General features: G+C 42.4%; 1 protein-coding gene across 5 annotated transcripts in view; it reads left to right on the forward strand.

The window, feature by feature from the left end:
- Positions 1 to 583: 583 nt before the first annotated feature.
- Positions 584 to 27741, forward strand: part of LOC110524254 (transcriptional repressor p66-alpha) — a 33596-nt gene continuing 6438 nt past the window's right edge. For 2 of the 5 annotated variants that reach the window (XM_021603732.3, XM_021603733.3), the window contains exons 1-4: positions 615 to 927; positions 24257 to 24569; positions 27332 to 27455; positions 27597 to 27728. In XM_021603732.3, coding sequence (XP_021459407.3) covers positions 24265 to 24569; positions 27332 to 27455; positions 27597 to 27728 — 561 coding nt within the window. In that variant the 5' untranslated portion in view covers positions 615 to 927; positions 24257 to 24264. Of the gene's footprint in view, positions 928 to 24256; positions 24570 to 27331; positions 27456 to 27596; positions 27729 to 27741 lie in introns of all 5 variants that reach the window. The other 3 variants (XM_021603737.3, XM_021603738.3, XM_021603735.3) reach the window with 2 other exon arrangements.

Raw genomic sequence — 27741 nt, forward strand, 5'->3', positions numbered from 1 at the left:
TCAGTCACAGGGAAGTATTGGGACCGCTGTGGTGGGATTGTGATGTTGATAAGGTTCAATTATAGTGATATTCAGGTGTTGAATTTGACTTTTGAATTGGTGCAATTTAGCCCACAATCTGATGCAATCTGATATAAGTGCTCACTTACATTACTTGCATCCCATTCCCAGTCTCTCTCTCAATAAGTCTGCACTGAGATACTGTTCCAAGATCTGCATGTCCCCAATGACATGATCTGGAGAATTATTGGTATTGGTCAGGACTCATTGAAAGAGAGTGGAGACATCATATAGCACATTCATAAGTCTGGTATGTCCCACATTGCTATGCACCAGTATTTAGTTTGTTTGTTGTTGTTGTAGTATTGACTTTCGAGCTGCTCATTATTGTTTTGTGGAGATTTCAAACTAAAGCAATGACTTGTCATGTGCCATGATGACAATAAGAAATATTTACAGATCAATAACCGTTTTCAATGACTATCTATTGGCCTATGCTTTTACATTTTTTTCTCATAGTTACTGCTTATATATATTTTTTCTCCGACAATAATTAAATTGTTTTATGACAAAACAGCAGTGTGGTGTAGACTGTGATGGCAACTATAGTATTCAAAACTAGATGGGGGGGCTAAGCACTGCAATGACGAGACAGAGGATGCAACTGAAAACGGTGGACTTTTTACATGTATGATATGATCAGTGGTCCTAATGTATGCTGACTCGGTTGCCCCTTGTGTGACCACATGATAGTGAAGTGACGCCTTGTTCCATGTGTGAGAGCAGCTCATTATTTGGCAACCGGTCAGAGTGGCAGCGGGCAGGGCTGAAGAGGGGATCCCCGGGATTTATTCTTTTTGTACATCGAATTACGGGTGTAAATTGTCTGTCAAAACAAGTGAAAAGCAAAAGGGACACCTCTTCTCCGTAAGTTAAAATATCATTTCAGCTGATGGGTAAAAGTAATATTGATTTTTTTATTTAATTAAGTCGACAACTTGAAGTTTTTTTTTCTAGTCGTTAGCTATCATAGCTACCTAGCTTACTGCTGAGTGAGTGCTAGGTAATGGTTTGTGTGTGCCTCGCTAGCTGTAATTAGCTAGCCACACACACCTACCTAGCGACTGCCAAGAACATACCGCCTCAAAAGTCAAAGAATGCATGTAAACTTGTACCGGTTGATGTTTAAAAAGTCGGAGACAAGTATTTTCTTCACAACATCAATTCAAGCAGTCTAAAAACTAACATTTTAGTTTCGACTCTCACACATCGATTGTTTGTGACCGAATCCGGAGTGTCTGTCTCTGTCTGCAAGTGTCCGAGGCCGGGAGTTCGTTAGCTAGCCAGCCAGGAGAGTGGATTTGGTGTCCGAATTTGGTCAATCCCTATAGTCATTGGGTCAATCTCACCACTTGCTGGTTTAACATATGAATTATTCTACATTGTAACAAGAGATTTAACCCATACGATCTCAGGACGTCTTCAATTTTCATCACCGTATGAATCCAATGGCAGTTATGCTAACTCGATAGCTTGCTAGCCCACGACCTGGCAATATGTTACTACGTTAGCTAGTCAGTTGGACTGTGGGAGACAGGTTGTTGTTACTGAGCGACGAAAAAAAGTTTTGGGTTTTTACTTTATCACTAAATAACAAATTACATTAAATAATTGTATATGTTAGTTGCAGCACACTTAAAGAAGCCGGCATTCTCTCATAATTGCTTTGAGTGGTTTTTATTTTGATAGGAAATTGGAGGCGTACGTAATGGTGGACGATGGTAGTGTCCCTTGGTGTGAGACCCCACATGACTGCCATAATCAAAAATACCCCATTTACCATTTTACCTAAATAGTTGTTTGGACTTTATTTCCTTTCTGCAATAAAGTTCTGGGCAAGGCAAGCTATTTGCTCAAGTCCTGAGACAAGACTCATTGCCTGGTAATTGTTCTAATTGCAGCCTTTTTCGAACCTCTCATTGAGGACCACAGAACTAGCACACCTGATTTAACTATTCAACTAATCATCAGGCCCTTGACTAATTGAATCAGGTATGCTGGTTCAGGGCTACACCAAAATGGCCAAGGTGCATAACGATGGAGGAATTCAGATATGATGTCATTGTTTTAGCACTACCACAGAGTTGTTAAACTACTGCGTGCAACATGGTTCAATATGCAAATAAATTACTTTATTGAAGTCTTGGAATTATAATTGGGATCAAGTTAACTGCTAATGCAGATACAAAAAAAAGAGTAATAGAGAACACTGTATAATATGGCAAATTTAGCGAATGAGGCATTTGTGGTAAGTACATGGGGGCCGTCATCTTTATTCTTGTCCGCCATTGTGAAATGTCTGGGTGTCCCAGAGGAGAGGTTTGAAAAAGGCTGGTCTAAGGTATTTATGTATATTATGCCAATGTATTACATTGCACTCCATGGCCTTGTGGACATTTTTGAAAGTGCTCTTTTTTCCAGATGTAATTGCCTTTGTGAGGGTCAATAGCCTCCAGATTAGGTACCATAGCAGTGCACATTCCCCCTCCTGCCAAGCGGCCTCCATGGAGACTGGGCACCCTTGGCTAGTGGCGGGAGACATGTCACTTTGCATCTTGTGACGGGCCATAGAGCTGCCCGAGAAGCGGTGTCCCTTGTGAAAAACCCTTTAAAGAATGATGTGATCAGACAAGCATGACTCAGCTGACTTGACATCCACGGGTGCTGCATCAGGGTAGAACTTTAGAGCTAACTACTAGACTAGACCACATTGAGAAAGAAAAGTTCAAATGAGTAAAGGTTAGATTTGGACTCTTAGTTTTTTTTCACCCCTCCATCTACACAGTCCTCAGCTTTTCGAACTCCTGGATTTAAGATAAGCTTTTCAAAATGGAATTTAGGTATTTTGGCTCAGTAGCCAATTTCTTTACAGACATCATTAGAGAAATTAAGCTGCATTGAACTTGTTTAGAGGACTGGATTGCACTACAGGCCTCTACCAATGCCTCAAATGGGTGATGACTTTCACTTTCATTACAAGTCAGTGTGTCTGTCTGACAGAATTCAGTGTTACCACAAAGTAACAGAATGTCTGTTTCAGTGTGACTGTGAATTGTTTTGTGGTGACTTTCTGAAGGGACTTTGTCTCATTGCTGGTATGGGCCTAGTATGTTCATCTATTGTTTAGAAATGTTACAGAATGCATGGGATAGAAACATTTTGTGTTTAGTTCTAAGTTAGCATCCATTTCAGCACCACAGTTGACAGAGAGCAAGCTGGATGTCTGATTTCACAGCGAGATGTCAGCCGCTCTTCAGCTGATGAATGAAAGGTGATTCTCAGATAGAAAAGTGTCTCTGTGTGATAATAAAATGTTCAGCTCTGCATCGGTCTCTTCTAATGCTCCTCAATTTAGAGTTCATTTAGAAGCCTACTGCACTCTATGGAGGGGTGAATATTGTTTCCATCCATCCACATGTCTGGCTGATGTATTGTCATAGCACAACAGGGAACCTTCAAGGACTACAGTGAGCGTTGGAACAGAGTGATTGTTGAACAGGTCGGGCTGTGGTCATCTTGAGCGATGAGGTTATAAGGGACAGAGAGATGAATATGGAATGGCAGCCGGTCAGATGAGATGGCGCGCTAGCGGGCTGGTGTCCTCTCTGTTGATATTGCTGGCCAGGGAATTGTATGGCGTCGCAGAGTGGTAAACAGGAAACGCAGGAAGGCGACACGTGGCCCGAGTCAACCAGTCAGAGGCTTCAGTTTCTCTGAGACCAGCTTCCTGACACTATAGGGAGGATGGGTTCAGATTAATGTTCTATTACTTGGCTATACAGGGCCAGTACAGGCATTCAAATCAGGATGTGTAGTACAAGGTAGAGCCAGCCTAAAGATATACATGCTCATATTATCTTCAGAAGACACTTCATTAGCAAATTTTGTGTGCATGTCACGACTCGAGCTCCAGGGAGTGGAGCAAATGCCAAAATGTCCCTATGATATCTCACATGATGTGGCGCTTTTCAATACTTGATAAAATATGCATTTTTCATCTCTGTTACATCATTTTCCAGAGGGGAACACGTCAGGTTGTCTCTTTTCAGATCCGTCCTGTGGTGATACTATTGTGTACATTTCTAGGGCATGTCTTGGTGTCATCTTCAGTGTGTGAGGAGTACAGATCCTGTCCATCCACATGTTTTCCTTTGTACTAAGAGTATAGCGTACCACAGTATGAGTCATAATACCCATAAAACCTAGTGGTTAAACAAGGAAATGCTTCTAATCTTTTCCCACCATTCATTTTTCCCATAGGGGATTTTAGAAACACTTGTTTCGTGTAGGCTTACCCTGGCGTGAAGTTTTGATAACTGTGTAAATCTCTTTTGGACAAGGTGACGTATCAATTACTGAACCTCCATTCCACCTCGCAAAGTTTGCATTTCCTTCTCATTTAACTTCTCTAAGTATTGCCACACTGGACTTCGCTGCTGTTGCTTGCTGTTTTTCCAAGTTAAGGATATTGAGATGAGCAAGATGCAACACTCCCCCTTCAACTCGCAACAACAAAGACGAAATATCGGTTCTGCCTCTATGACAACGGGCAGTTTCATCTCGCTATTAGCATTTGAGGTTTGGTGCAACAAATGTGCCACGTGCATAAAAATACACATTTTATATAAGGAATTGGCAACTCATTGTCAAATAAGCATCTTATCCAGCTAGGCCACTTGATTTCAACATCTAAACAAAGTGAACAGGCTATGTTGTTCCAACAGTTGGAGATGGACAGGACGGTGGATTAATAAGTTCTACCTTGTTATCAAGCAAATATATCCACTAAATATAAAGATTAGGTGGCTACTCACTTGCATGTGGGTTTGTGCTTGAGAGATTGTTTGAGACCTGTGTTAATGTTCTATAAGGCTTCTACCAGAAGTTGGTCATTATAAGGGCATGTGTATTGTGCATGGTTCTGGTTACATTTGTAACCTAAAGGGCATTTTCATAGACATATTTATTGTAACAAAGCAGGTTAAACAATTCTGATAAAATAATTAAATTATTAGTGGGTCTTATGGTTGTGGAATGCTTATTTAGCCAAGGTATAATTTTACAAACCCTGATTTTATTTGATTATTCCTGACAGTTTGCATTTTAATTTTTTATTTCAAATTTATTTAACCAGGTAGGCTAGTTGAGAACAAGTTCCCATTTACAACAATTTATTGAGTTGTGAAATGCAGCGTATTGACCTTTAGTTGTGCAACAAAGTTTATTTAGAGAACACAATGTATGTGTGAGTAAATTAGAAAGATAATTTTTTTGGCCATAACGCCAGCCCTAGTTGGACTTCATGTTGACTCAACTGTGTGTGGATGTCAAGTTGACCATTTCCTCATGTCAGGACCAGAACAGCTCTAGCACTTGATAAATGCTGTGTTTGTTCTGGATTCCACTCTCATCTGGTAATCCAGAACAGATTAGGACTTTGGTGATCAGGTGAGAATAGATGTGAACTCTGAGCAATGACCCTTAGTATCAGGAAGAAGTGAGTACTCCACTTCTGGTGCGTATTCCTCTCCTCGATGACTCTGCACTGGTTTGGCAGGTGAAAGCAACAGGACAGATTTCTACTAAGGAATTGCTTTCACTTGACCTATTATTTCAGATCAGGGAGGAAAGGAGGTTAGGAGAGAAAAGTAGTTTATTGAAATGCCCCCTTTGGCTGTTGATGACTGAGTTGTATACTTCGTGGAGGCCATCATCTCCAACATGGCTGCTCATTCATAGCCCAGGGGTCAACGGGCAGCTAGCTCAATTCAAGCATGGTTCCTCATTGTGTTGCCTTATTGTGAATTCACAAATGAGAGGCTCCTGTCTTTCAACATGGAGCTGTAAAGCTGGTCAGACGACATTAGGGGTCGGTGCTGGTATTCCATAGGGGATTCGCCACCTGTTAACCAGGTAGGTAGGCCATAGGGGCTCTTCAATAATTATGGAGTATCTTGTCTACTAGTGTGCTATATATTTTATTGAGTTGTGAGTTTGTATGAGAACCAAATTACTTTCCTGTCTGCCAACAGTTATCCTTGTGTCCTATTTTCACATGAATAATGTGTTGAGTTGTTTTTGCGACATCATACATATCGTCAAACTCCTGAAAACGGTTTCAAAATATGATCACACATACTTCTCAGGAATGCCTCAACATTGCCAATCATTTTTTGACTGGGTATATTAAGAGTCGTGGATGAAGAAGTGAGGACTATGACATTGCTACATTATTCCAGTTATTCTCCTAACAATAGCTCCCACTGTCTGTTTTAACTGGCCAGCTCTGACATGGCAACTCTGGAACTCAGTGCGGCAGCCACACGTATACAGCATCAAGGCACTCATCCAGGAGGGGTACCAAGCATCCAGATGCCCTGCTGGCTGCCTGTGTCGCAAGCATGCCAGCTAGATGTTTGCTGAGCTGACGTTACACTAGTGGAGGTGCTGACTGCTCATCATCTAGCACACCTATAGTGTGTTTGACCGTCACCGCTTCAGAGGGTGTTTAATTAAACATGGCTGCCTGCTTCAACGCTCAGGAGTGGGCTTCCAGGTAGATAATAGTAGTGGAGGTCAGATACTGGTTTTGTTGGTAGCTGTTGATTTGATACAAAAGGAGTGTATTGTCTTTTGTTTGTTGGGATCCCCTCTATCTGTTCAGTGCTGTGGGAGAGATTGTCTGCAATTGTCTGCTCAGATTTGGGTGTTTTTCTATTTTCTATGGCCACTTAACAAATACGTGGAACTTTTGTAGAGTTCCCCTATAGAGTGATTTGAATTCCATGATTTAGAATTTGTCTTTGGATTTTGAATTTGAATAAGATATTTGTTTATCTGTAATGCACAAATTGAATAATTTAATTAATAAATTGAATGGACATTGCATATTTTAAAATGTAATTGAATATTAAATATTGATATATTCAGTTTCAATATCGTAGATATTGCATTCATTGTCTGTATCAAGTTTACAAAATATAAGTTGTTCAAGTTGATCAAAATGTAATATATTCAACTTCCCCGACGCATTCAGATTCAGTTTCGGTTATCTAAATTCAGTTTCAAAACCAGAGACAACATTCTAGTACTTTGCCAGCCAGGAAAGGTAGAGGAGAAAAGATAGAGCGTTTGAGTCTGTGGTAAATGGAAGCTTCTGGCTATTTCTGAAGCCAATGTTGCCTGTTGAATTTATTTTCTTTCTACGAATTTGCCTCTAGCGTTTGAACCGTTTTGGCTATATGCTATTATGACCCCATTCCTGAAAGCTAAGAGACTGGCGCATGGACATGCCTTCTGCTGCCCTCTGATGATCACAGGCTGTGACGGACACATAAGAAGGGAGTGTCACAAAAAAACACAATTTGGCCAGAATAAGATTATAGTTGAATAGCCCTTCTAAGGATAGCCGTTCCAATCCATATTTAATCTTGCTATTGTAACTGACTGGGATTGAATCCGGTCTCTTGCATGTCACAAAATTGTGTTAGCCCATATAGCTAAAGCCTATAGGGATAAGTTCATGTTAAGGACGACACGCTGCTTACTTGACGGGTGCTACTTCCACCTGATTCAATTCATTCGGATACTCAAACTTAGGACACACGTTGGACACTGCCTCAAACACACGTGACCACCCTCCTGAAGCATTCCAACCCATCATAGTATTAAAAATGGCCTTCTTCAATTGTGCAAGGGGAAAGCAACACTTCAGGCTGAGGAGTGAGTTACACAGATCCCCATCTGCTACACTAATACAAGTCTTCAAGATCCAGCAATGTTACTCATCAAAATAGTGTGGTTTGGTAATCTGTGCTTATGTGATGAACAAACTTGCCTGAGACGTGTTAGTTTCAAGTCTCCAGCAAGGGTAGTCATTATAATGGTAATGTGACTGACTGGGTTGACTGTGTTAGCCTGCTGCTAAAGCCTAGGCATTGCTCCTGTGACTTGGATGGGTCTCCTCAAGGAGGAGGTCAAAGAGGGGTGAAGTGTAACACCGGTGGTTTGGTGACTACGCTTGTGTGATGAGTGACTTTTCCGATATCCTTCTGCCACAGAAAGTGGTGGTGTTTTGCAGTAGGCCTGGTTTCAAGCACAGTCAGTTATATTGGTGCCGTGATCTCTGAGTATGAGGTCAAAGGCGGGTGAAATGTAAACGGGGGGGGGGGTTCAACAAACCTCACATAAAAAATATTTTTTTATTTTATTTTATTGAAGAGTAACCTAGCTGGATACTTGTTAGCCCACAGGAAACTAACACAGTCTTGTGACATGCAGTAGACCTTGTTCGAACCAAGTCAGTCACAAGAGCAAGATTTAAATAGGGAGTGGATAAGCTATCCTTAGAAGAGCCATGACGGGGCTATTCAATTATATTCTTATGGGAGACAAATTGTGGTATTTGTTACTCTCAGTTCTAACATATACTGCTCGGCCTGTGAGCATCATAGAGGAGAAGCCCAAACGGATCAAATCTAATTTTACTTGTCCCGTGTGCTGAATAAAACAGGTGTAGAACTTAACGTGAAATGCTTACAAGCCCTAAACCAACAATGCAGTTCAAGAAAGTTAAGAAAATATTTACTAAATGTAAAAACAATAAATGTACATAACTAATAACAAGGCTATATACAGGTACCGAGTCAATGTGTGGGGGTACAGGTTAGTCGAGATAATTTGTAAAGTGACTATGCATGGATAATAAACAGCGAGTAGCAGCAGTGTAAAAACAAAGGGGGGAGGGGTTCAATGTAAATAGTCCGGGTGGCCGTTTGATTAGTTGTTCAGCAGTCTTATGGCTTGGGGGTAGAACCTGTTAACCTTTCTGATCTCCCCATCCCGGATCCGGGATCGTGAATACAGACTCAAGCTCATTACCATAACGCAACGTTAACTATTCATGAAAATCGCAAATGAAATAAATATGCTAGCTCTCAAGCTTAGCCTTTTGTTAACAACACTGTCATCTCAACCATTGCAAAACAAGCATTTGTGTAACAGTATTGATGGCTAACGTAGCATTTAGCATTAGCATTCAGCTGGCAACATTTACACAAAAAAACAGAAAAGCATTCAAATAAAATCATTTACCTTTGAAGAACTTAAGATGTTTTCAATGAGGAGACTCTCAGATAGCAAATGTTCAGTTTTTTCTGAAAGATTATTTGTTTAGGACAAATCGCTCCGTTTTCTGCGTCACGTTTAGCTATGAAAAAACCCCTGTATCCAGGATTGTGTAAATCTATCAGCAAGCTCATTAGCATAACACAACGTTAACTATTTATGAAAATCGCAAATGAAATGAAATAAATATGCCATCTCTCAAGCTTAGCCTTTTGTAAACAACACTGTCATCTCAGATTTTCAAAATATGCTTCTCAACCATAGGAAAACAATCATTTGTGTAAAAGTAGCTAGCTAGCGTTAGCATTTAGCGTTAGCATTTAGCGTTAGCATTAGCGTTAGCATCCAGCACGCAACATTAACAAAAACATAAAAGCCTTCAAATAAAATCATTTACCTTTGAAGAACTTCTGATGTTTTCAATGAGGATACTCTCAGTTAGATAGCAGATGCTCAGTTTTTCCAAAAAGATTCCTTGTGTATTAGAAATAGCTCCGTTTTATACATCACATTTGGCTACCAAAAAAAATCCGAAAATTCAGTCCTCAAAACGCGAACTTTTTTCCAAATTAACTCCATAATATCGACTGAAAACATGGCAAACGTTGTTTAGAATCAATCATCAAGGTGTTTTTCACATATCTCTTCATTGATACATCGTTCTTGGACACATGCTTTCTCCCCTGAATCAAATGGTAAAGTAGAAGCAGCTGGCAATTGCGCACCGAATTCGACGCAGGACACCAGGCGGACACTTGGAAAATGTAGTCTCTTATGGTCAATCTTCCAATGATATGCCTACAAATACGTCACAATGCTGCTAAGACCTTGGGCGAACGACAGAAAGTGTAGGCTCATTCCTTGCGCAATCACAGCCATATAAGGAGACAATGGAAAACAGAGCTTCAGAAATTCTGCCAATTCCTGGTTGATGCATCATCTTGGTTTCGCCTGTAGAATGAGTTCTGGGGCACTTACAGACAAAATCTTTGCAGATTCTGAAACTTCAGAGTGTTTTCTTTCCAAAACTGTCAAGAATATGCATAGTCGAGCATCTTTTCGTGACAAAATATCGCGCTTAAAACGGGAACGTTTTTTATCCAAAAATGAAATAGCGCCCCTAGAGCTCTAACAGGTTAAGGAGCCTTTTGGTCCTAGACTTGGTGCTCCGGTACCGCTTTCGGTGCGGTAGCAGAGAGAACAGTCTATGACATGGGTGACTGGAGTCTCTGACAAGTTTGTGGGTCTTCCTCTGACACCACCTAGTATATAGGTCCTGGATGTCAGGAAGCTTGGCCCCAGTGATGTACTGGGCCGTTCACACTACCCTCTGTAGTGCCTTACAGGCAGATGCCAAGCAGTTGCCATACCAGGCGGTGATGTAACCGGTCAGGATGCTCTCTGGTGCGGCTGTGGAACCTTTTGAGGATTTTGGGACCCATGCCAAATCTTTTCAATCTCCTGAGGGGGAAAGGTGTTGTCGTGCCCTCTTCACAACTATCTTGGTGTGTTAGGACCATGGTAGTTTGTTGGTGATGTGGACACCAAGGAACTTGAAACTCTCGACCCGCTCCACTACAGCCCCGTCAATGTTAATGGGGGCTTGTTTGGCCCTCCTTTTCCTATAGTCCATGATCAGACCCTTTTGTCTTGCTCACATTGAAATGTTGTTGTCCTGGCACCACACTGCCAGGTCACTGACCTCTCTATAGGCTGTCTCATCGTTGTCGGACACTGTTGTGTCGTCAGCAAACATAATGATGGTGTTGGCTCCGTGGCCAAGCACGACTCCGTGGGTGAACAGGGAGTACAGGAGGGGACTGAGCACGCACCCTTAAGTGGTCCCAGTTTTGAGGATCAGCGTGGCACATGTTGTTGCCTACCCTTACCACCTGGGGGTGGCCCGTCAGGAAGTCCAGGATCCAGTTGCAGAGGGAGGTGTTCAGTCCCAGGGTCCTTAGCTTAGTGATGCGCTTTGTGGGCAGTATGGTGTTGAACGCTGAGCTGTAGTCAAGAACAACATTCTCACATAGGTGTTCCTTTAGTCCAGGTGGGAAAGGGCAGTGTGGATTGAGATTGCGTGACCTGTTGGGGCGGTATGCGAATTGGAGTGGGTCTAGTGGGTGTGGGTCTTATGGCATGATGGTGTGGATGTTGAGCCATGACCAGCCTTTCAAAGCACTTCATGGCTAGTGACGTGAGTGCTACGGGACGGTAATCATTTTGGCAGGTTAACCTTCGCTTTCTTGGGCACAAGGACTATGTTGTCTGTTTTGAAACATGTAGGCATTACAGACTCGGCCAGGGAGAGGTTGAAAATGTCAGTGAAGACACTTGCAGTTGGTCCGCCCATGCTCTGAGTACATGTCCTGGTAATCCGTTTGGCCCTGCGGCTCTGTGAATGTTGACCTGTTTAAAGGTCTTGCTCACATCGGCAACTGAGAGTGTGATCACACAGTCGTCCAGAACATCTGGTGCTCTCATGCATGCTTCAGTGTTGCTTGTCTTGAAGCAAGCATAACAGGCATTTAGCCCGTCTGGTAGGCTTGCGTCACTGGGCAGCTCGCGGTTAGGTTTCCCTTTGTAGTCCGTAATAGTTTAAGCCCTGCCATATCCGATGAGCGTCAGAGCCGGTGTAGTAGGATTCAATCTTAGTCGCACGTAAGTTCTTTTTTTTTGTCCATCCACACCGGACACGGGAGTTTTGAAATATAAAAACAAACTCTGGGATATAAACATTGGGTTGTTATTTTGCCTGAAATGGACAAAGTCCTCTACTCTGACAATTAATCCACAGATAAAACTGTAAACTGAATTAATTTCTAGTCATCCCTCCTCGTTCCTTCATGCTTCTTCCTTTGGACTTTATATGGCGATTGGCAACCAACTTTAAGGTGCATTACCACAACCGACTGGTGTTTGGACCTCAGTTCAGCTTTCAATCACCCACGTGGGTATATGCTCCTAAAAACCAATGAGGAGATGGGAGAGGCAGGACTTACTAAATAACCAAGTTTTAGCGCCTGGCTACACAGACGCCTGCGAGCAGTGTGAGTGCAATGATTAAATAAAATGTATGTGTATAATTATTTTGCAACGTGTCCGGTCTGGTCAGCACGTTAGACATTGCGTACCAGCAGTTATTGACAAATAGACACGCAACCTCGTCTTACCAGACGTAGCTGCTCTGTCCTGCCGAAACACAGAGAAGCCAGCCATCTCTATATTATCCGTGTTCTCGTTCAGCCACGTCTCGTTGAAACATAAGATATTACAGTTAACGTCTAATTGGTTGGATGGTCTTGATCGTAGATCGTCCAGTTTGTTTTCCAATGATTGGGAAAGGGGGATACCTAGTCAGTTGTACAGCTGAATGCATTCAACTTAAGAGTCTTCCGCATTTAACTCAACCACTCTGAATCATAGAGTTGCGGGGGGCTGCCGTAATTGACATCCACCTCATCAGCACGTCATCAGCGCCCAGGGAACAGTGGGTTAACTGCCTTGCTCATGGCCAGAATGACAGATTTGTACCGTGTCAGCTCCATTGCACGTTGGCCAATAATACAGAGGGTAGTGGTGGTTTACCTACTTGTCAGTGAATTCTTGCAAGGCACCCCGCCCTACTCCCCCTTTTTTCGGGCAGTATTTCTCTCACGTCGGACTCATTTTAAATAAAAAATGTTTGTACAGTTCGTGGTGAGTAATCGCTGTTCTGATGTCCAGACGGTAGCAGCAACATTATGTACAAAATGAATTACAAACAAAATAGAACAGTTGGTTAGGAGACCGTAAAAATGTCAGCCATCATCTCCTGCGCCATTATTAATGCTTGAGCCAAATTTATAGGAAGAAATAAACATGCCACATTGTCTTCAAAAAAGCTTTGGTTATATCACATAGATTCAAACGCTCTATCTGTTCTCTTCTACTTTTCCTGGCTGGCAAAGTACCAGGATGTTGTCTCTGGTTTTGGATCTGAATTTAGAGAACTGAATTTCAAAACTGCATCAGGGAAGTTGATTATGAAACTTATAATAACCTTGAAATTATAGTTTAACTTGATACACAGACAATGAATGCTATGTATGTGTATATATGCAAAATTTAATAGTCCATACAATTTAACAGAATGCACTTCATTCAATACAGTTTAAAATCATGTAATACAAGTTACATTTATGAATTCAATGATTCAATATGTGCATTTCAAATTCAATATCCTAATACAAATTCAAAATAATGGAATTCAAATACAATTTCTGTTGGCACAGAAATGGCTCCATATTCCTAGAGGAAAGGGAATCCCTGCTGTTGCTAGGTTATGTGTACTGTATGATTTAAAGGAATACTTCGGGATTTTGGCACGAGGCCCTTTATCTACTTCCCGAGTCAGATGAACTCATGGATACCATTTAAGTCTCTGCATCCAGTAGGAAGGAAGTTCGTGGCAAAATCCCATAGTATGCCTTTAAGGGAATTTGCATCAGGATTCACAAACACCTTATAACAGTAGAGATTTAAAGGGATATTTTACGCAAACATATTTGATTATTTTGTTCATTAGTCCACTGTTGATATGATCCCATGTCAGCAGTAAGTTTTCAAGATGTATCACTTTCAGTACAAAGTAAATAGTGTGGCGATGCGTTATATGATTGGGATAAAATATCCCTTTTAAGAAGGGTATTTTTCCATATACTAGGGTAGAAATTATTTTTAGGCTACAGGTAGCCTTTGCCGAAGAATAACGTTCAAGTATTGTTACCAGCATATTGCCTCAAGTAGGCTATGTGCTAGCCTGCAGGGGTGGGCAACTCCAGTCCTCGAGGGCCTGATTTGGTGTCACACTTTTTCTCCATCCCTAGCAAACACAACTGATTTAATCAAATTGCATTCTAAACTGAAGATCATTATTAGGCGATTATTGGAGTCAGGGCTGGGGCAAAACTGTGACACCAATCAGGCCCTCGAGGACTGGAATTGCCCACCCCTGTGACGGGGAAGTTCTTTTAAGTTTAGTTAGTCATTGTGTTCTCTGAGTCAGCACAGACCTATAATGCAACCCTTCACTTTGAGTTCTGCAGAATCACGGTCCAGGTAGTTGACCTATTGAGCAGGGTAAACTCAACTTCAACAGTGCTGCCATTCAAATTCAGGACTTCAAGCTAAAACAAGTCTAGTCTAGCTGATCAGTTTATCCACTGGCAGTATCATCATGAAGATCACATGGTTAATGGAATCAGAGGTACAGCGGCTGGTATTTCATACTAATTATGATCTATGAACTAATCTGCTCTTAATGTCCCAATGCATGCTGCGGCTCGATCGGCCTGCATCGTGACTGCAAACACTAATGTAAAGTAGTCCTCTTCCTCTCAGAAACTGGGATTGTGTGTGTGTGTGTGCGCGCGTGCGTGTATGTTTGAGGGGGGGCAGTGTGCTTGGTGTTTGTGATTGAGTCTTTTCCGTACGTGCACATTCCTTTGTGCTCACGTGTAGGGGGCTGGCTGCACCTCTTGGGCTTTGCACGTGCCTTCGGTCGCCGTCCGGTTGCTAAGGGGAATCCAGGTGGAGCCTCACTCTGGTAGATGCAGGGTTAAAGGCCTCCATTTTGTTAGGTAACACCCTAATGGCCTGATCTGTCAGTTGCGTTAAAATGGCAGGGCTTAACCCTTGGTGTTCAGGACCGAACCAGTAAGGGCACCCTCCCTGCCTCCATGCTGCCACAACCAATGGGAGACGGAGAGTGAGGACGCTGAAGAGGAAAAGTGTTTATCAGTGTACAGTAGATCTATGGCCAGCCACTCTACCCTCCCCCACCACCCAGTCAGCTGGCTCCCTCTTTTTCACTCTTCTTTCTATGCTCTCTCTCCCTCTCTGTTTAGTCTCCATGTACTCAGCTTGGTGGAACCAGATTAAGCAATGTGTTTTTTGTCACAATCAGATATTCCAAAGAAAATGCAGCGGGTTGAAGTTTTACTTTCTTTCTAAATTCATATTAGGAGTTGACGTCATTCTGAACCTAAAACACGATCTGTAGTGCTTAAATGAATAATTAAACAAATGTATTTTGCGTTATTCATATCTAGGACGATATGCCGAATTTAAAATGTGTATCACAGGGAACAGATGGACACTAATTGCATAGGAAGGAGATTTAATAGCTTTGTGTGTAGCCCATTTATTGGGCAATATTATGTTGTCTCCCTCTCTCACTGGACCCAATAGAGCCTGTTTTAAAAGTGTCAGTGTGCTGTTAATGTTCTCGCTCGCTAAATCCAATCCCTATGGAAGGTAATTTACATATCAGATAGAAGAGGTTAGCTAGCAGCCTGAGGAAATGGAGCATTTTGATTGATCCTATACCCCTGAAGGATTTCGTAGGAAAATAGAATGTGCTCACAGGAGAGTCATACCAGGTTCTCCATATTGTTCTAGCCAACTGTGTAATCGATCCATTGTTTATAGCAGGAATCGCTTAAAATGGAATGGGCCTAAACTAATTCAAAAGTGGTAAATGAGCATGCTTTCTGTTTTTCTAAAACAATACATGTATTACTATATAACTGGCCAAGAAACACGAGGGCAAAGTCACACTTTAGTAGCCTTGTCAATTCGACCAACTTCTACATGTGGCCTTTGGATTAAAAACCAAATAATTTGTGTGACCACCCGCCAAAGTGACTGGTGAAATACATTCAAATGTATTAGTCACATGCGCCGAATACAACAATACAACCTTACAGTGAAATAGTAACTTACGAGCCCCTAACCGACAGTGCAGTTTCGAAAAATACAGATAAGAGATAAAAGTAACAAGTAATTAAAGAAGAACAGTAAAAAAAATAACAATATATACAGGGGGGTGCCGGTACAGAGTCAATGTGCAGGGCCACCAGTTAGTTGAGGTAGTATGTAGGTGGAGTTTAATTAAAGTGACTATGCATAGATGACATCAGAGAGTGGCAGTGGGGTGGGGGCAGCGGCAGCAATGTGAATAGTCTCGGTAGCCATTTGACTAGATGTTCAGGAGTCTTATGGCTTGGGGGTAGAAGCTGTTTAGAAGCCTCTTGGACCTAGACTTGGCTCTCCAGTACCGCTTGCTGTGTGGTATCAGAGAGAACAGTCTATAACTAGGTGGCTGGAGTCTTTGACAATTTTCAGGTCCTTCCTCTGACACCGCCTGGTTTTGAGGTCCTGGATGGCAGGAAGCTTGGCCCCAGTGATGTACTGGGCCATTCGCACTATCCTCTGTAGTGCCTTGCGGTTGGAGGCCGAGCATTTGGCGGGTGTAATTTTCCAACCCTGTTGATAATGGATAGAGTGCAATGTATGAGCACACGTCATTTAGAAACCTGAGGTGACGGTTTGCCTTTAGATTGTGTAGATTGGCTTTGTAATGTACAGCGTTAGTTATCGAGTCCAATTAAAGCATTTGTTTTCTGATACATACTATGTTACCATCACCTTTGCAAACTGAACACTTTATATCGTGTGATGTGCTAAGAGCATTTTGTATTATTCTGTACATAAATCTGAGACATTCCATTTTAGTATGATATGGTATGTATTAATTTATGGATGTCCATCATCCATTTCATATATGTTTTAAGAATGACAATTTATTATGTTACGAATTTGCATTATGTACAGTATGTTACTAATTTTCTTAACGTATGATATGTTACAAATTGTAGCTAGGTGGCTAACGTTAGCTATCTCACTAACATTAGCTAGTCTAGGGGCTAGGTGAAGGGTTAAGGTTAGAGGAAGGGTTAGCTAACATGCAAAGTAGTACGTTGTTAAAGTTGCTAATTAGCTGAAATGCTGAAGATATCCGTGATGAGATTCCAACTTGCAAACTTTTGGGTTGCTAGAAGTTTGTTATACGCCGACCCAACCACCTTCCTTTCTTTTTTGCCTTAAGTAACCATCTTCCTTATGTAACCATACGAAATGTAACCTAGCATATCAAATGGTGTGTCTCGAATTTACATAGAGAATAATACAAAATGCTCTGAGACCAGGTTGTCTCACTCCACCCCCACTTGAGGCAAACAAACTTTTGAGATGTCACACATGGTGTTTTGCTTGTTTGAAATGCATAGCCTACTTCAGTCGGACCTGTTGATTCCTTTACATTACGGGTGTTGATCGACAGATTGGGGTTATTTGTGAGATGAAATTGTCTTCCAAATTCCACTGTATTTTACTGACTCTCACTGGAGTTGCCAGATGGTGCCTAATGACACTATCATTGATTCTAGATCCATACTTGGCCCTCTGCCCACAGCAAGAATGATCTACACTCTATTTCAAACTAAACATGTTTTTCCTGGCCATTTTCAAGTAATGAAAGAAATCCTGAACTCGTTTTTTCCTGTCTTTTCATGATGAAATGCTTTTGTTTTCTTGAATGGAGGGTCATTGACTGAAAGCAAGGCTCAATTCTCACAGCACAGTCTCCTGATTGACACCCTATAGTGAGAGGCAGAAAGAAATGTCATCAATCTGTCCTTGTATGGGCTCTAAGCACTCTCTTCATTCCACTCCTTCCTGGTACCTTCCTGCCATCACCTGCTTCCAAAGTACTCTCTCAGCCCGTGTCAGTGCACTGGTTGAAGTACTGTTGCCATGTTATTCCCTAGTCAATCCCTCTCACGTTACTTTGAATGGCAGTGAATGGATAAACTCTCACTTTCCTACTTGGCCTTTTAGTACATACGTTTTAGCTGTACTCTACTGTTTATTGCTCTGTCTGTTTTCCCAGAGGTTGTCTAATGCAACATCTCCTGATTTTTCTCACATAATCCAGGTTTCCATCGAACTGTTTTTATGCAAATAAATTACGTCAAGACGGGCCTGATGGAAACAGCAAATTTGTCGGTAAACGTTCCTAATGTCGACAAAACAAAATACGCTAGACAAGGTGGGATATTTTTGTCTGTAAAATTAACTATGCTAGAAATTGCAGTGAAACGCCTTTATTTGTTAATATTGATATAATAACCATCTTGACGTAAACTTGGAATAACAATCAAATGGTGATTGACGCTTGGCTGACATTTGACAAAGAAAAGTAATCTGGCTCTTTTGTCCATAAAAATCTCATGTAGGTAGCCTACCCACACTGTATCTGAGAGCTGTTGGCTAGAGAGCACGTGCCAAGACCTGAGTGGGCACATTTTGCTATATAACGCAGACATTTTTGTGACAACCATCAAAGTTGGAAACGCATTTGAACTTTTATTCAGTAAATGGGAATTTAACGGCAAGTTATTTTTATGTGCACTACGTTATCACGCCCAGCCTTTAGTCAATTTGGTGGGAAAATGCACATATTGTTTAATGCAGATTTTGGAATATTTGCATGAAAATCTGTCGCCAGTTGGATGGAAACCTATCTATAGATAGACATTGCTTGGTGAATAGCAAATGAGCTTCAACAGGGTGGTAGGTAGGTGAAGTGTGACGTGACATTTGAGGACGGGCACATAAGTCTCTCAAATGTTACATCTTCATGATACCATCCATCTACTATGAGATGAGTCATGCATGCCTGAGCTACAAACAAGAATAGCTCCCTTAGAGATGACTCTACTGGATGTCATCAGCAGGGAGGGAATTGCAGAGGCCATTCTGGCTCCTATGATTCACATGTAGACCTACGTCAAGAGCAGGTAATACACTACACTGTGCTGTGCCACTCAGGCCCTGCGGCCATTTTGAGCCCTGCTGTCCCTGGCTGCATTCAGGGAGGACGTTCAGCGACCACCAGTTCCCTCCAGTGTCACTAAGTGTGTTTGTGAATGTGTGAGCTCAGGGCATGATAGTAAAGAGCTGTGTGCTCTGTGGTTCATGCATGCTCCACCCCCTTCAGATAGATGCCCTTTGTGCTCATGGATGGGTAGAAACGGGGCACATCTGTCCTTGTTATGCCGCAGTGCTCAGTCCCTCTTAGCGCAACAGTGTTTCCACCCCACCATTTTATAGGCAGGGTCCCTCTTGCCTCCACCTCTCGTGCCCTCCACCTCTCTTGGTTCTGTTATCATTGCTTGAGCTTCCTAAATCGGGCCTCTGTTTGTTTTAGTTGAAAATGCCCTGCCTTCCTGGAAAATAGGCAGATTTTAGTGAAACATTGAGCAGATGTGGGGGATATTATGAATCACTATAGCTCTGTGGCAATGCAAGTGCTGAGTGGGCGAAAAAAGCTGAGCTGAACAGTTTCAGCAGCCTGGCCAACTGGTTCCTCTTAGGGCTGGGCGATATGGCCTAAAAATAATCTATTTGATTTGATTATTTTTCAAATTTATGGCGATTCACAATATATATATCAATGTATTATATTGTCTCTAAATAAGCTTTTGTTGTACAATTTACAGGTAAAATACGCTGCATTTCAAACAGTCAGCAATAATCTAATGAAGTCAGGGCTTTTGAAATTATACATATTCTAAATGGTAAAGTAGTTTAATCTGCTTTCTCTTTGTAATAATCACTGGTCTGGCTTTCAAGTCTATGAAAATACCCTTATTAGAAATGTTACCAGAACCATGCATCTCGTAGCAGGCATTAGCTGTAGAAAATGAACACAGTTAGGTCTCATAATCAATCTGTAATGCATAATTCCACATGCTAGTGAGTAGCCAGATAATCTTTCATATTTAAAATCTAGCCAACTTGGATCTATTTGCTGGTTAACATGGTAGAACAGTCGAATTGTTATGAACGCACCCTTCTGTCCGTCTCCAACTGTTTGAACAGCATGCTAGCCTGTCCACTTTGTTCAGATGGGCCACTTGATTTCAATATTTTATTTCTCAGAATGAGAACGAGGTGCCAATTCGTTATATAATAGTTTTTTATGCTCATTGTACATAAAACACAGACTAGACAGCTAGTATAGGTCTGTGGCTAAACTGTTACATTCATTTTCCAGAATCAATGTTCATTGATAGTCTGTTTTTAGGGGTCTGCTCTGCTCTTCATGCAGAGTTGAGACAAAAAGACTATAGTTAGAAAGGTTCAGTTGTCTTCCATTATAGTGAAATGATGTCTCAATGTGTTTCGGTGTCCATGTTCGAGATCGACCGATTTAATTGGAATGGCTGAATAATTTGGGCCGATTTCAAGTTTTCATAATAATCGGTAATTGGCATTTTTGGACACCGATTATGGCTGATTACATTGCACTCCACGAGGAGACTGCGTGGCATGCTGACCACCTGTTACGCGAGTGCAGCAAGGAGCCAAGGTAAGTTGCTATTTTAGCATTAAAACAATCAATCTTAACATAATCACTAGTTAACTACACATGGTTGATGATATTCCTAGTTTATCTAGCTTGTCATGCGTTGCATATAATCGATGCGGTGCTTGTTAGTTTATCATCGAATCACAGCCTACTTTGCCAATCAGGTGATGATTTAACAAGCGCACTCGTGAAAAAAGCACTGTCGTTGTACCTAACCATAAACATCAATGCCTTTCTTAAAATCAATACACAAGTATATATTTTTAAACCTGCATATTTAGTTAATATTGCCTCCTAACATGAATTTCTTTTAACTAGGGAAATTGTGTCACTTCTCTTGCGTTCTGTGCAAGCAGAGTCTCAGGGTATATGCAGCAGTTTGGGCTGCCTGGCTCATTGCGAACTGTGTGATGACCATTTCTTCCTAACAAAGACCGTAATTAATTTGCCAGAATTGTACATAATTATGACATAACATTGAAGGTTGTGCAATGTAACAGCAATATGTAGACTTAGGGATGCCACCCGTTCAATAAAATACGGAACGGTTTCGTATTTCACTGAAAGAATAGATGAAAGTGTAGATGCCAATCACCATATAAGTTCAAAGATGAAAAAGCCTGGAAGGAGGAGCAATGACTAGAAACGATTCGGTTGACCGTTTTATGTGTAGATTAATTGTCAGAGTAGAGGACATTGTGCATTTCAGGTAAAATAACAACTCAATGTTTATATCCCAGGACAAATTAGCTAGCAACAGCGAGCTAGCTAAATAGGACAAATTAGCTAGCAAGTGCAAGCTAACTAGCTAAATTGCCATACATGTTTAATGCTTTTTGAGCTGTCCCCAAATTAATCTGATTGTCAGTTTGTTTTGATATTTCAACCTGCATGTCGTGATCGCGTTTGGTGTAGGGGGACAAAATAAATGTATGCACATCCTATCAATCCTATCAACTCCCGAGATTAGGCTGGCAATACTATAGTGCCTATAAGAACATCCAATAGTCAAAGGTGTATGAAATACAAATGGTATAGAGAGAGAGAGAGAGAGAGAGAGTCCTAGAATTCCTAAAACATCTTACCTGGGAATAATGAAGACTCATGTTAAAAGGAACCACCAGCTTTCATATGTGCTCAAGTTCTGAGCAAGGAACTTAAGTTAACTTTTCATTTACATGGCAAATATTGCACTTTTACTTTGTTCTCCAACACTTTGTTTTTGCATTATTTAAACCAAATTGAACATGGTTCATTATTTATTGGAGACTAAATTTGTTTTATTGATGTATCATATTATGATATATCATATTAAGTTAAAATAAGTGTTCATTCAGTATTCATTCAGTATTGTTGTAATTGTCATTATTATATTTATTATTATACCATATATAATATTTATTTATTTATTTATTAATATTATAATCGGCCGATTAATCTGTATCAGCTTTTTTTGGTCCACCAATAATTGGTATCGGCGTTGAAAAATCATAGCCGGTCGACCTCTAGTTCATATGAGCGATTTTTTTTTTTTTTTTTTTAATTAAAAAAAAATATAATAAAAATATTCGACCAAACCTTAAATGCAAATAGTGAGTTGAAACCACTTCTCAGAGAGAAAGACGTGATCTTTCATCTTTGTTCTGAGTTGCAGGGGGAGGAGCTTGGTGTGTGAATGGGAAGGTGCAGTCACAGCAGAAAGAGTGAAGGAGATGAGAACAATCAGAGTAACATTCTTGTGATACAGGCATTTGGAATATCTCGCTGAAACATTAATTAGATGTATTGCCCAGCTGTACTACTTCTCATGTTTGGGGGTGTTTGAATTTGAATCCTGTTTAGGTAGTCTAAGCATCAGTGCTAGGAGTGGCTGGTATTGGTTTCCTGGGGTGAAGTGTGTGTGTGTGTGTGTTCAGCTACCAATGACTCACTAAAACTCCAAGTCCAAGCATCTGTTTTTTTTCTTCTTATGTGTGCTTTAAGTCAAGTGGGAATTGAACTGCGTCCCAACCAACATTGGAGAATTTCAGACTGATCCACTCAACTCAGTTACAGGTTTTTGTGCTTGTGTCAAGATGATATTACAATAGCCATTTTGCAGAAAGTAGCCTGAGTGACTGAGGGTTTAGGCTGGCCTTGTACACACTCCAAGGTACGCAAGTGTGAAAATTAGTTCCTTGTTAGACAGGCCAACCCGAGGTGTGGTTCACCCATTGAGCTGTTTTGATGTGAGCCATAGCAAAGATGTTTTCATGCGTACAAAGTTTGTAAAGCCCTGATTCTAATGTGCCAGCACATTTTATAGGGCACAGTTTATGACACTAATTGAACATGGCCAACGTTATGGTTTCCAGATGTGAAAGGGTAAACACGATTCAGAGCACTGGTGGATGTTTTATTCTACAGCATATTGTGTCACCACCTGAATTAATTAAATACAGATCATACTGAAATCTAGGCGTTCGAATCTCTTAAGTCTCCTTTTTCCCCCTCTGAATTAATCTATTGATTCAGTGTGTGTGTGTGTGTGTGTGTGTGTGTGTCATTGACAATCAATGTTTTAAGCAATTAGACCTAAATAAAGTTGACATGTTTTGGACATGGATCACTTCACTATTGATAGTGATTGGTTCGGTGTTATAGATTGATTGCCATTTTGCATCCTTCAGTTGTCTCTGTACATTTTTCAGTGGTGTCTGTGATGCTGTCCGCCTCCTGTTCTCTGGCAGACATTTGTGTTTTGGAATGCAGGCGACAGCATCTCTGCCCCCCCCCCCCCCCTCAAATCTCCCAGTGGCAGGAGGCTGTGGCCTCTCCTGCTGCCAGTCGGTCTCTCTGGGTTAAAACCTGCTCCCTCCAGCCTCTTCTCAACCCTCAGACTGGTTTAAACCAGTTCTCATGGAAAGGCTTTGTGTCTCCCATAGAATCTTGGGAAGGGTAATATGGAGCTCTGCTCTGGTGATGTCACAGTGGATGAGAAAGACCTTGAGTCAGCCTTCTTTATCTGATGGTAGAAGTGTGTACACTCAGGTAGTCTATACAGTGGCTGCCCCAATGATTGTTTACAACCTCTATAAGGGGAGTGATGAGGCAATTATATTTACTTAAGGGGAGACGGCAGACTAGAAGTACTGGAGTCAGCAGGCTTGAAAGGAGATAAGAGTAGGCCTAATGGTCTTCCAAACCCCCCCTTCCCTGTACTTCAACTCTAGTCCAGAACACACACACACAGTGTCAAGTACACACTGAGCTCTGATTCTTGTTCCAGTTCATAACCTGTGCGTCTGTGAGATGTTCATGTCTGTGTGAGTGTATGCTTTATCTATGGTGTAGTGCCATACTTGTGGGTCAGGCTGATGTTCAAGCTGAGTGTGTCTCCCTCCTGCTCCATCCTCTGCTATTACTTTAATGATGGGGGATTTGGGTCAGCATCTGGGGAGCTGGCACTGAGGCAGGCCTGTGCTGCAGTCAGGTCAGTCAGACAGAGAGCCCCCCCTCTCCAGCACAGCTGGAGGAATTACTGACCGGCCCGCTACCACACATCCACACTGATATGGTGCCTCTGAGCATTTAGGCCTAGATTTGTCCAGTTTTCATTGGTCAAGTGCCTCACTGTTGAATTGGTCCAGTGTTTGTTTATCTTTCCCCGACAGTGGTGTTTGCATTAGCATGACCACTCATTATCAGCCAGTATTCAACTTCCATCTCATCTTGGGGTGGTGCGATGCTACTTCAGCCTGCCCGCCGCTGACACAGATCTCTGTTTGTTTATCCATATCTTTAACCCCCCTGTCTCTCGTTCTGTGTCGCCAGGTAGAGCGATGTCGGAGGAGGCGGTGCGTCAGACGCGCAGCCAGAAGCGGGCCCTGGAGAGGGACGTGGTGGCCCCTGGCAGCCCCGGGGGGGAGCTGGACATTAAGAAGGTGAAGCTGGAGAACAATGAACAGCTACCTGCAGCAGACGGCCCTATAGCTCTAGTGGCTGTGGGGGGAGGAGATGTGGTGAAGATGGAGCAGGCAGCCAAGGAGGCCAGCATGAGCATCCAAAAGACCGACGAGGTCAAGGCTACCATCAAAGTGGAGGTGCAGACCGGGGACGGGCCTGTCGACATGAGCACGTCCAAGAGGTGAGAAGAACACTGATTACGCACATGGTCTAAGCCTACACTCTTTCTGGCTGTACATTTGAACAAGGCCTAACTGGACTATGGTACCCTCAGACGTGGTCTATTTTTGTTAATAATAATATTACCACCACTCTCTGGATTTAGTTTTAGAACATTGCTCTAAAATGTTATTTTTTCCATCTGGCCTTTGGTGCATGTTTACAATATGATGGGTTGTCTTAGAGTCTGCACATGGTACATTTGTGACTAGGGAATGTAGTGCTTTGTTATGACTGGAAAGGGAAATTTGCTTGGAAAGCAAGTTTGCCTTCAAAATACAATTTTAAAAGTGGAACATTGTAAATCCAAAAAGGCAAATATGGGATGATGTTGATAATGTCCTGAATTGATTATCCAGCTGTTAAGGTTTTGGTTAATTTTGAAAGTTGTATGTCTCTACTGAGGCAGTATGTGAGAGAGGCCTTGTCCAGATCTTCAGATATGGTTGGGTTAAAATGAGTTATGAGGGTATGCATGGATGGTCATGTGCTGTTGTTGATGGTGGGGGGGTTGGTTGGTTATGGAAAAAGTTATTTTTTGACAAGTTGAAGCCTAGGCTGTTAGTGTGTGTGTGTGTTGCAACAACTATGTGTAGGTGTGTTTGAACTGCTGTCTGCGTTAGCTAGCGAGTGGGCTTCTCACACAGGAAGTGCATGTCTGTGCTCCCTCTGTTCCTGGTGGCCTGCACCCATTTTGAGAAGTCTGAGGCTTTGGCTGACGGGCTCCATTTTCTCCAGCACCTGAACTCTGCCTCACTTCATACAAAATGAAGGCTATGTGTCACAAACTGGTTCCAGCCGGTCGTTGCCATGGTTTCCACTTTGGAAGGAGCAGTTGGGGAAAGGAGGGGCCGTTGTTGAGTGTGTGTGTGTGTGTGTGTGTCACATGACCAAATGCCTGATGTCATGATGTGATCTCTTCACTTGGTAGAGTCATTAATATACACTGGAGGTGAGAGCAGTAGTACGCAAGGAAGATAGCCGCCAAGGAAGGGATTTGCAGTTATGCATTGTAGTAGTTCACCCTCATGTCACCTTTGCCCTTTTCTTCACCCTAAGTCTGTACTGCTACTGTTTCCACATTTTTTTTGTCGAACTTTTAGTGTTTGCAAAGGAGATCTAGCATTTTGATCCAACTGTTTCAGAAATTGGGTGCCGAGTAATAGAATATGCGTTGCTTTCCAATGTCATAGAATTAGAAAGATATAGAAACACTTATTTTGGCCGGAAAGACCTTGTTATAGGCTAGCGCAAACGGTTGATGACATTTGTCCATGTCCAGTTTCATGAATAGTGGTTTGTACGGGTAGGAATACCTACCTCCCATGAGTTAACTCTTTCAGAGGAAGTGTGAGTCAACACTGCTGAGTATTCCAGAGAACTAACGTTAGTAGCTTGTAGAAACGGAAGCCGTGGCCACTGGATCTTATGTAACCACGTACTTGGCTTTTGTTTGTGCTTGTCAAATCAGCTTTTAGGGTGGAGATGATCACCTCGTCACCATATATATAATAACCCTCGCTTTGCCCATTGCCTGGGCTAGGAGTTACTCCTGGTTAGGTCGTGTGTGTGGTCCTATCCATTGGTTTACTTTTTGCCCTACTTGGTCCATTGCTTTACAAGCCCTCTGTATCACCAGCTGTGGATTGTGTGATTGTAAACCATAGCTACTGTATCTTTCTCGGCCTGCCCTCTAAACAACGACGCCTCAGCCCTGTTACCACTGCAGGGCCCTGGGATGTTTTGCACCAACCAGGATGACTGTGTCCTTGTTGATATGCCTGTGTCCTACCCTCTGCACCGTAGCCGAGCTGCAAGTGGCAGACTTAGGCCGGCTGTGTGATTAGATCTGGCCTCATAGCTCGTAGCCCAAGACACACAGTCAGTCAGGGTGTATACAATAGGCTGTCTCCTAGCCATGTTCCCCTCCCCCACCCCTCTCTCCCCTCCAGTGTCTCCTGCGGGCCTCTGCTCTGCGACTCTGGTGTCAGCAGCTGGGAGGGGTGGGGCCGCAGGCATAGCTACTGTCCGTACAAAGCGTCACCTACCCACCTCCCAGCCTCACTCCCCCACTGGGTACAAGCGGGACGCCTGCTGTGTAGGGGCCAGCGAGCTATCTCCTCCATCGGCCTTTCACTCCCCCTCTCCGTCACAGGCTCCACGCTGTATACCGCTGCTCCTCTTTGTCCTCCTCAGGCTAGAGGAAACAACAGCTAGCTACAGCCACAGAGGGAGCTATGAGGCCAGAACTAATCACACAGCCGGCCTAAGTCTGCAACTTGTAGCTCGGGCCTAGAAGCTCACGTATTTTGGCTCTGTTTTGAATGCATTCATTTTCTCCTCTTATATTCCAGTTGTAAGGAGTTGGAGTCTGCTTGTTATTCAGACAGGGCTCTGAACAGAGCTCCCACTCCACCATGACGGCTCTATTGATCTCAGATCAACTTGGGTGTCCCACAACTGCTGCTCACTCATAGACCACTGAAATGTTAGAATTTACCGCCCTCTACTGGACCCATCTTGCTACTGTATCTTTTTGCATACACGCCCAAGTGGTTCTCATTTGCTAGGTGATTAGTGTTGTATGATCACACTCAAATTAATTTCCAAATTATGTGAGGAGAGGGATTGTCACTCAAGGGGGGTTTTGCTCTCCATGTTTACATTTTGCCTAGTAGAGTTTAGCTTATAAAGTAAATAGTTTGTTTCTCTCTCTTCTCCCAGTGACTTAAAGAAAGAGAGGCAGCCCCTGTCACCAAACAATGACGTCATAGTGCTGTCAGACAACGAGCCGTCCAGCCCCGTCATGAACGGCCTGAACCATTTCAGGAAGACAGACACGCTCATGGTACGACCCGACACACACACACACACACACAGAGAGACTCCTCTCCTCTGTACTATTCACAATGTTTCTTTATCTACCACGGATGCAAATACATTCTAATGTAGTTGTGTGTGTAACCCCCTGTTGTCTTCCCTTGTGTAGAAGAGCAGGCCAGATGAGAGGGAGTGCATCATCAAACAGTTGATGGAGGAGCTGAGACTACAGGAGGCCAAGCTGGTGCTGCTGAAGAAACTACGACAGAGCCAGACACAGAAGGAGAGCACTGTACAGAAGGTATCTAAACAAA

This window comes from Oncorhynchus mykiss, chromosome 5 (assembly GCF_057628025.1).
Source record: "Oncorhynchus mykiss isolate SJ-2025 chromosome 5, ASM5762802v1, whole genome shotgun sequence".
NCBI classification, from domain to species: domain Eukaryota; kingdom Metazoa; phylum Chordata; class Actinopteri; order Salmoniformes; family Salmonidae; genus Oncorhynchus; species Oncorhynchus mykiss.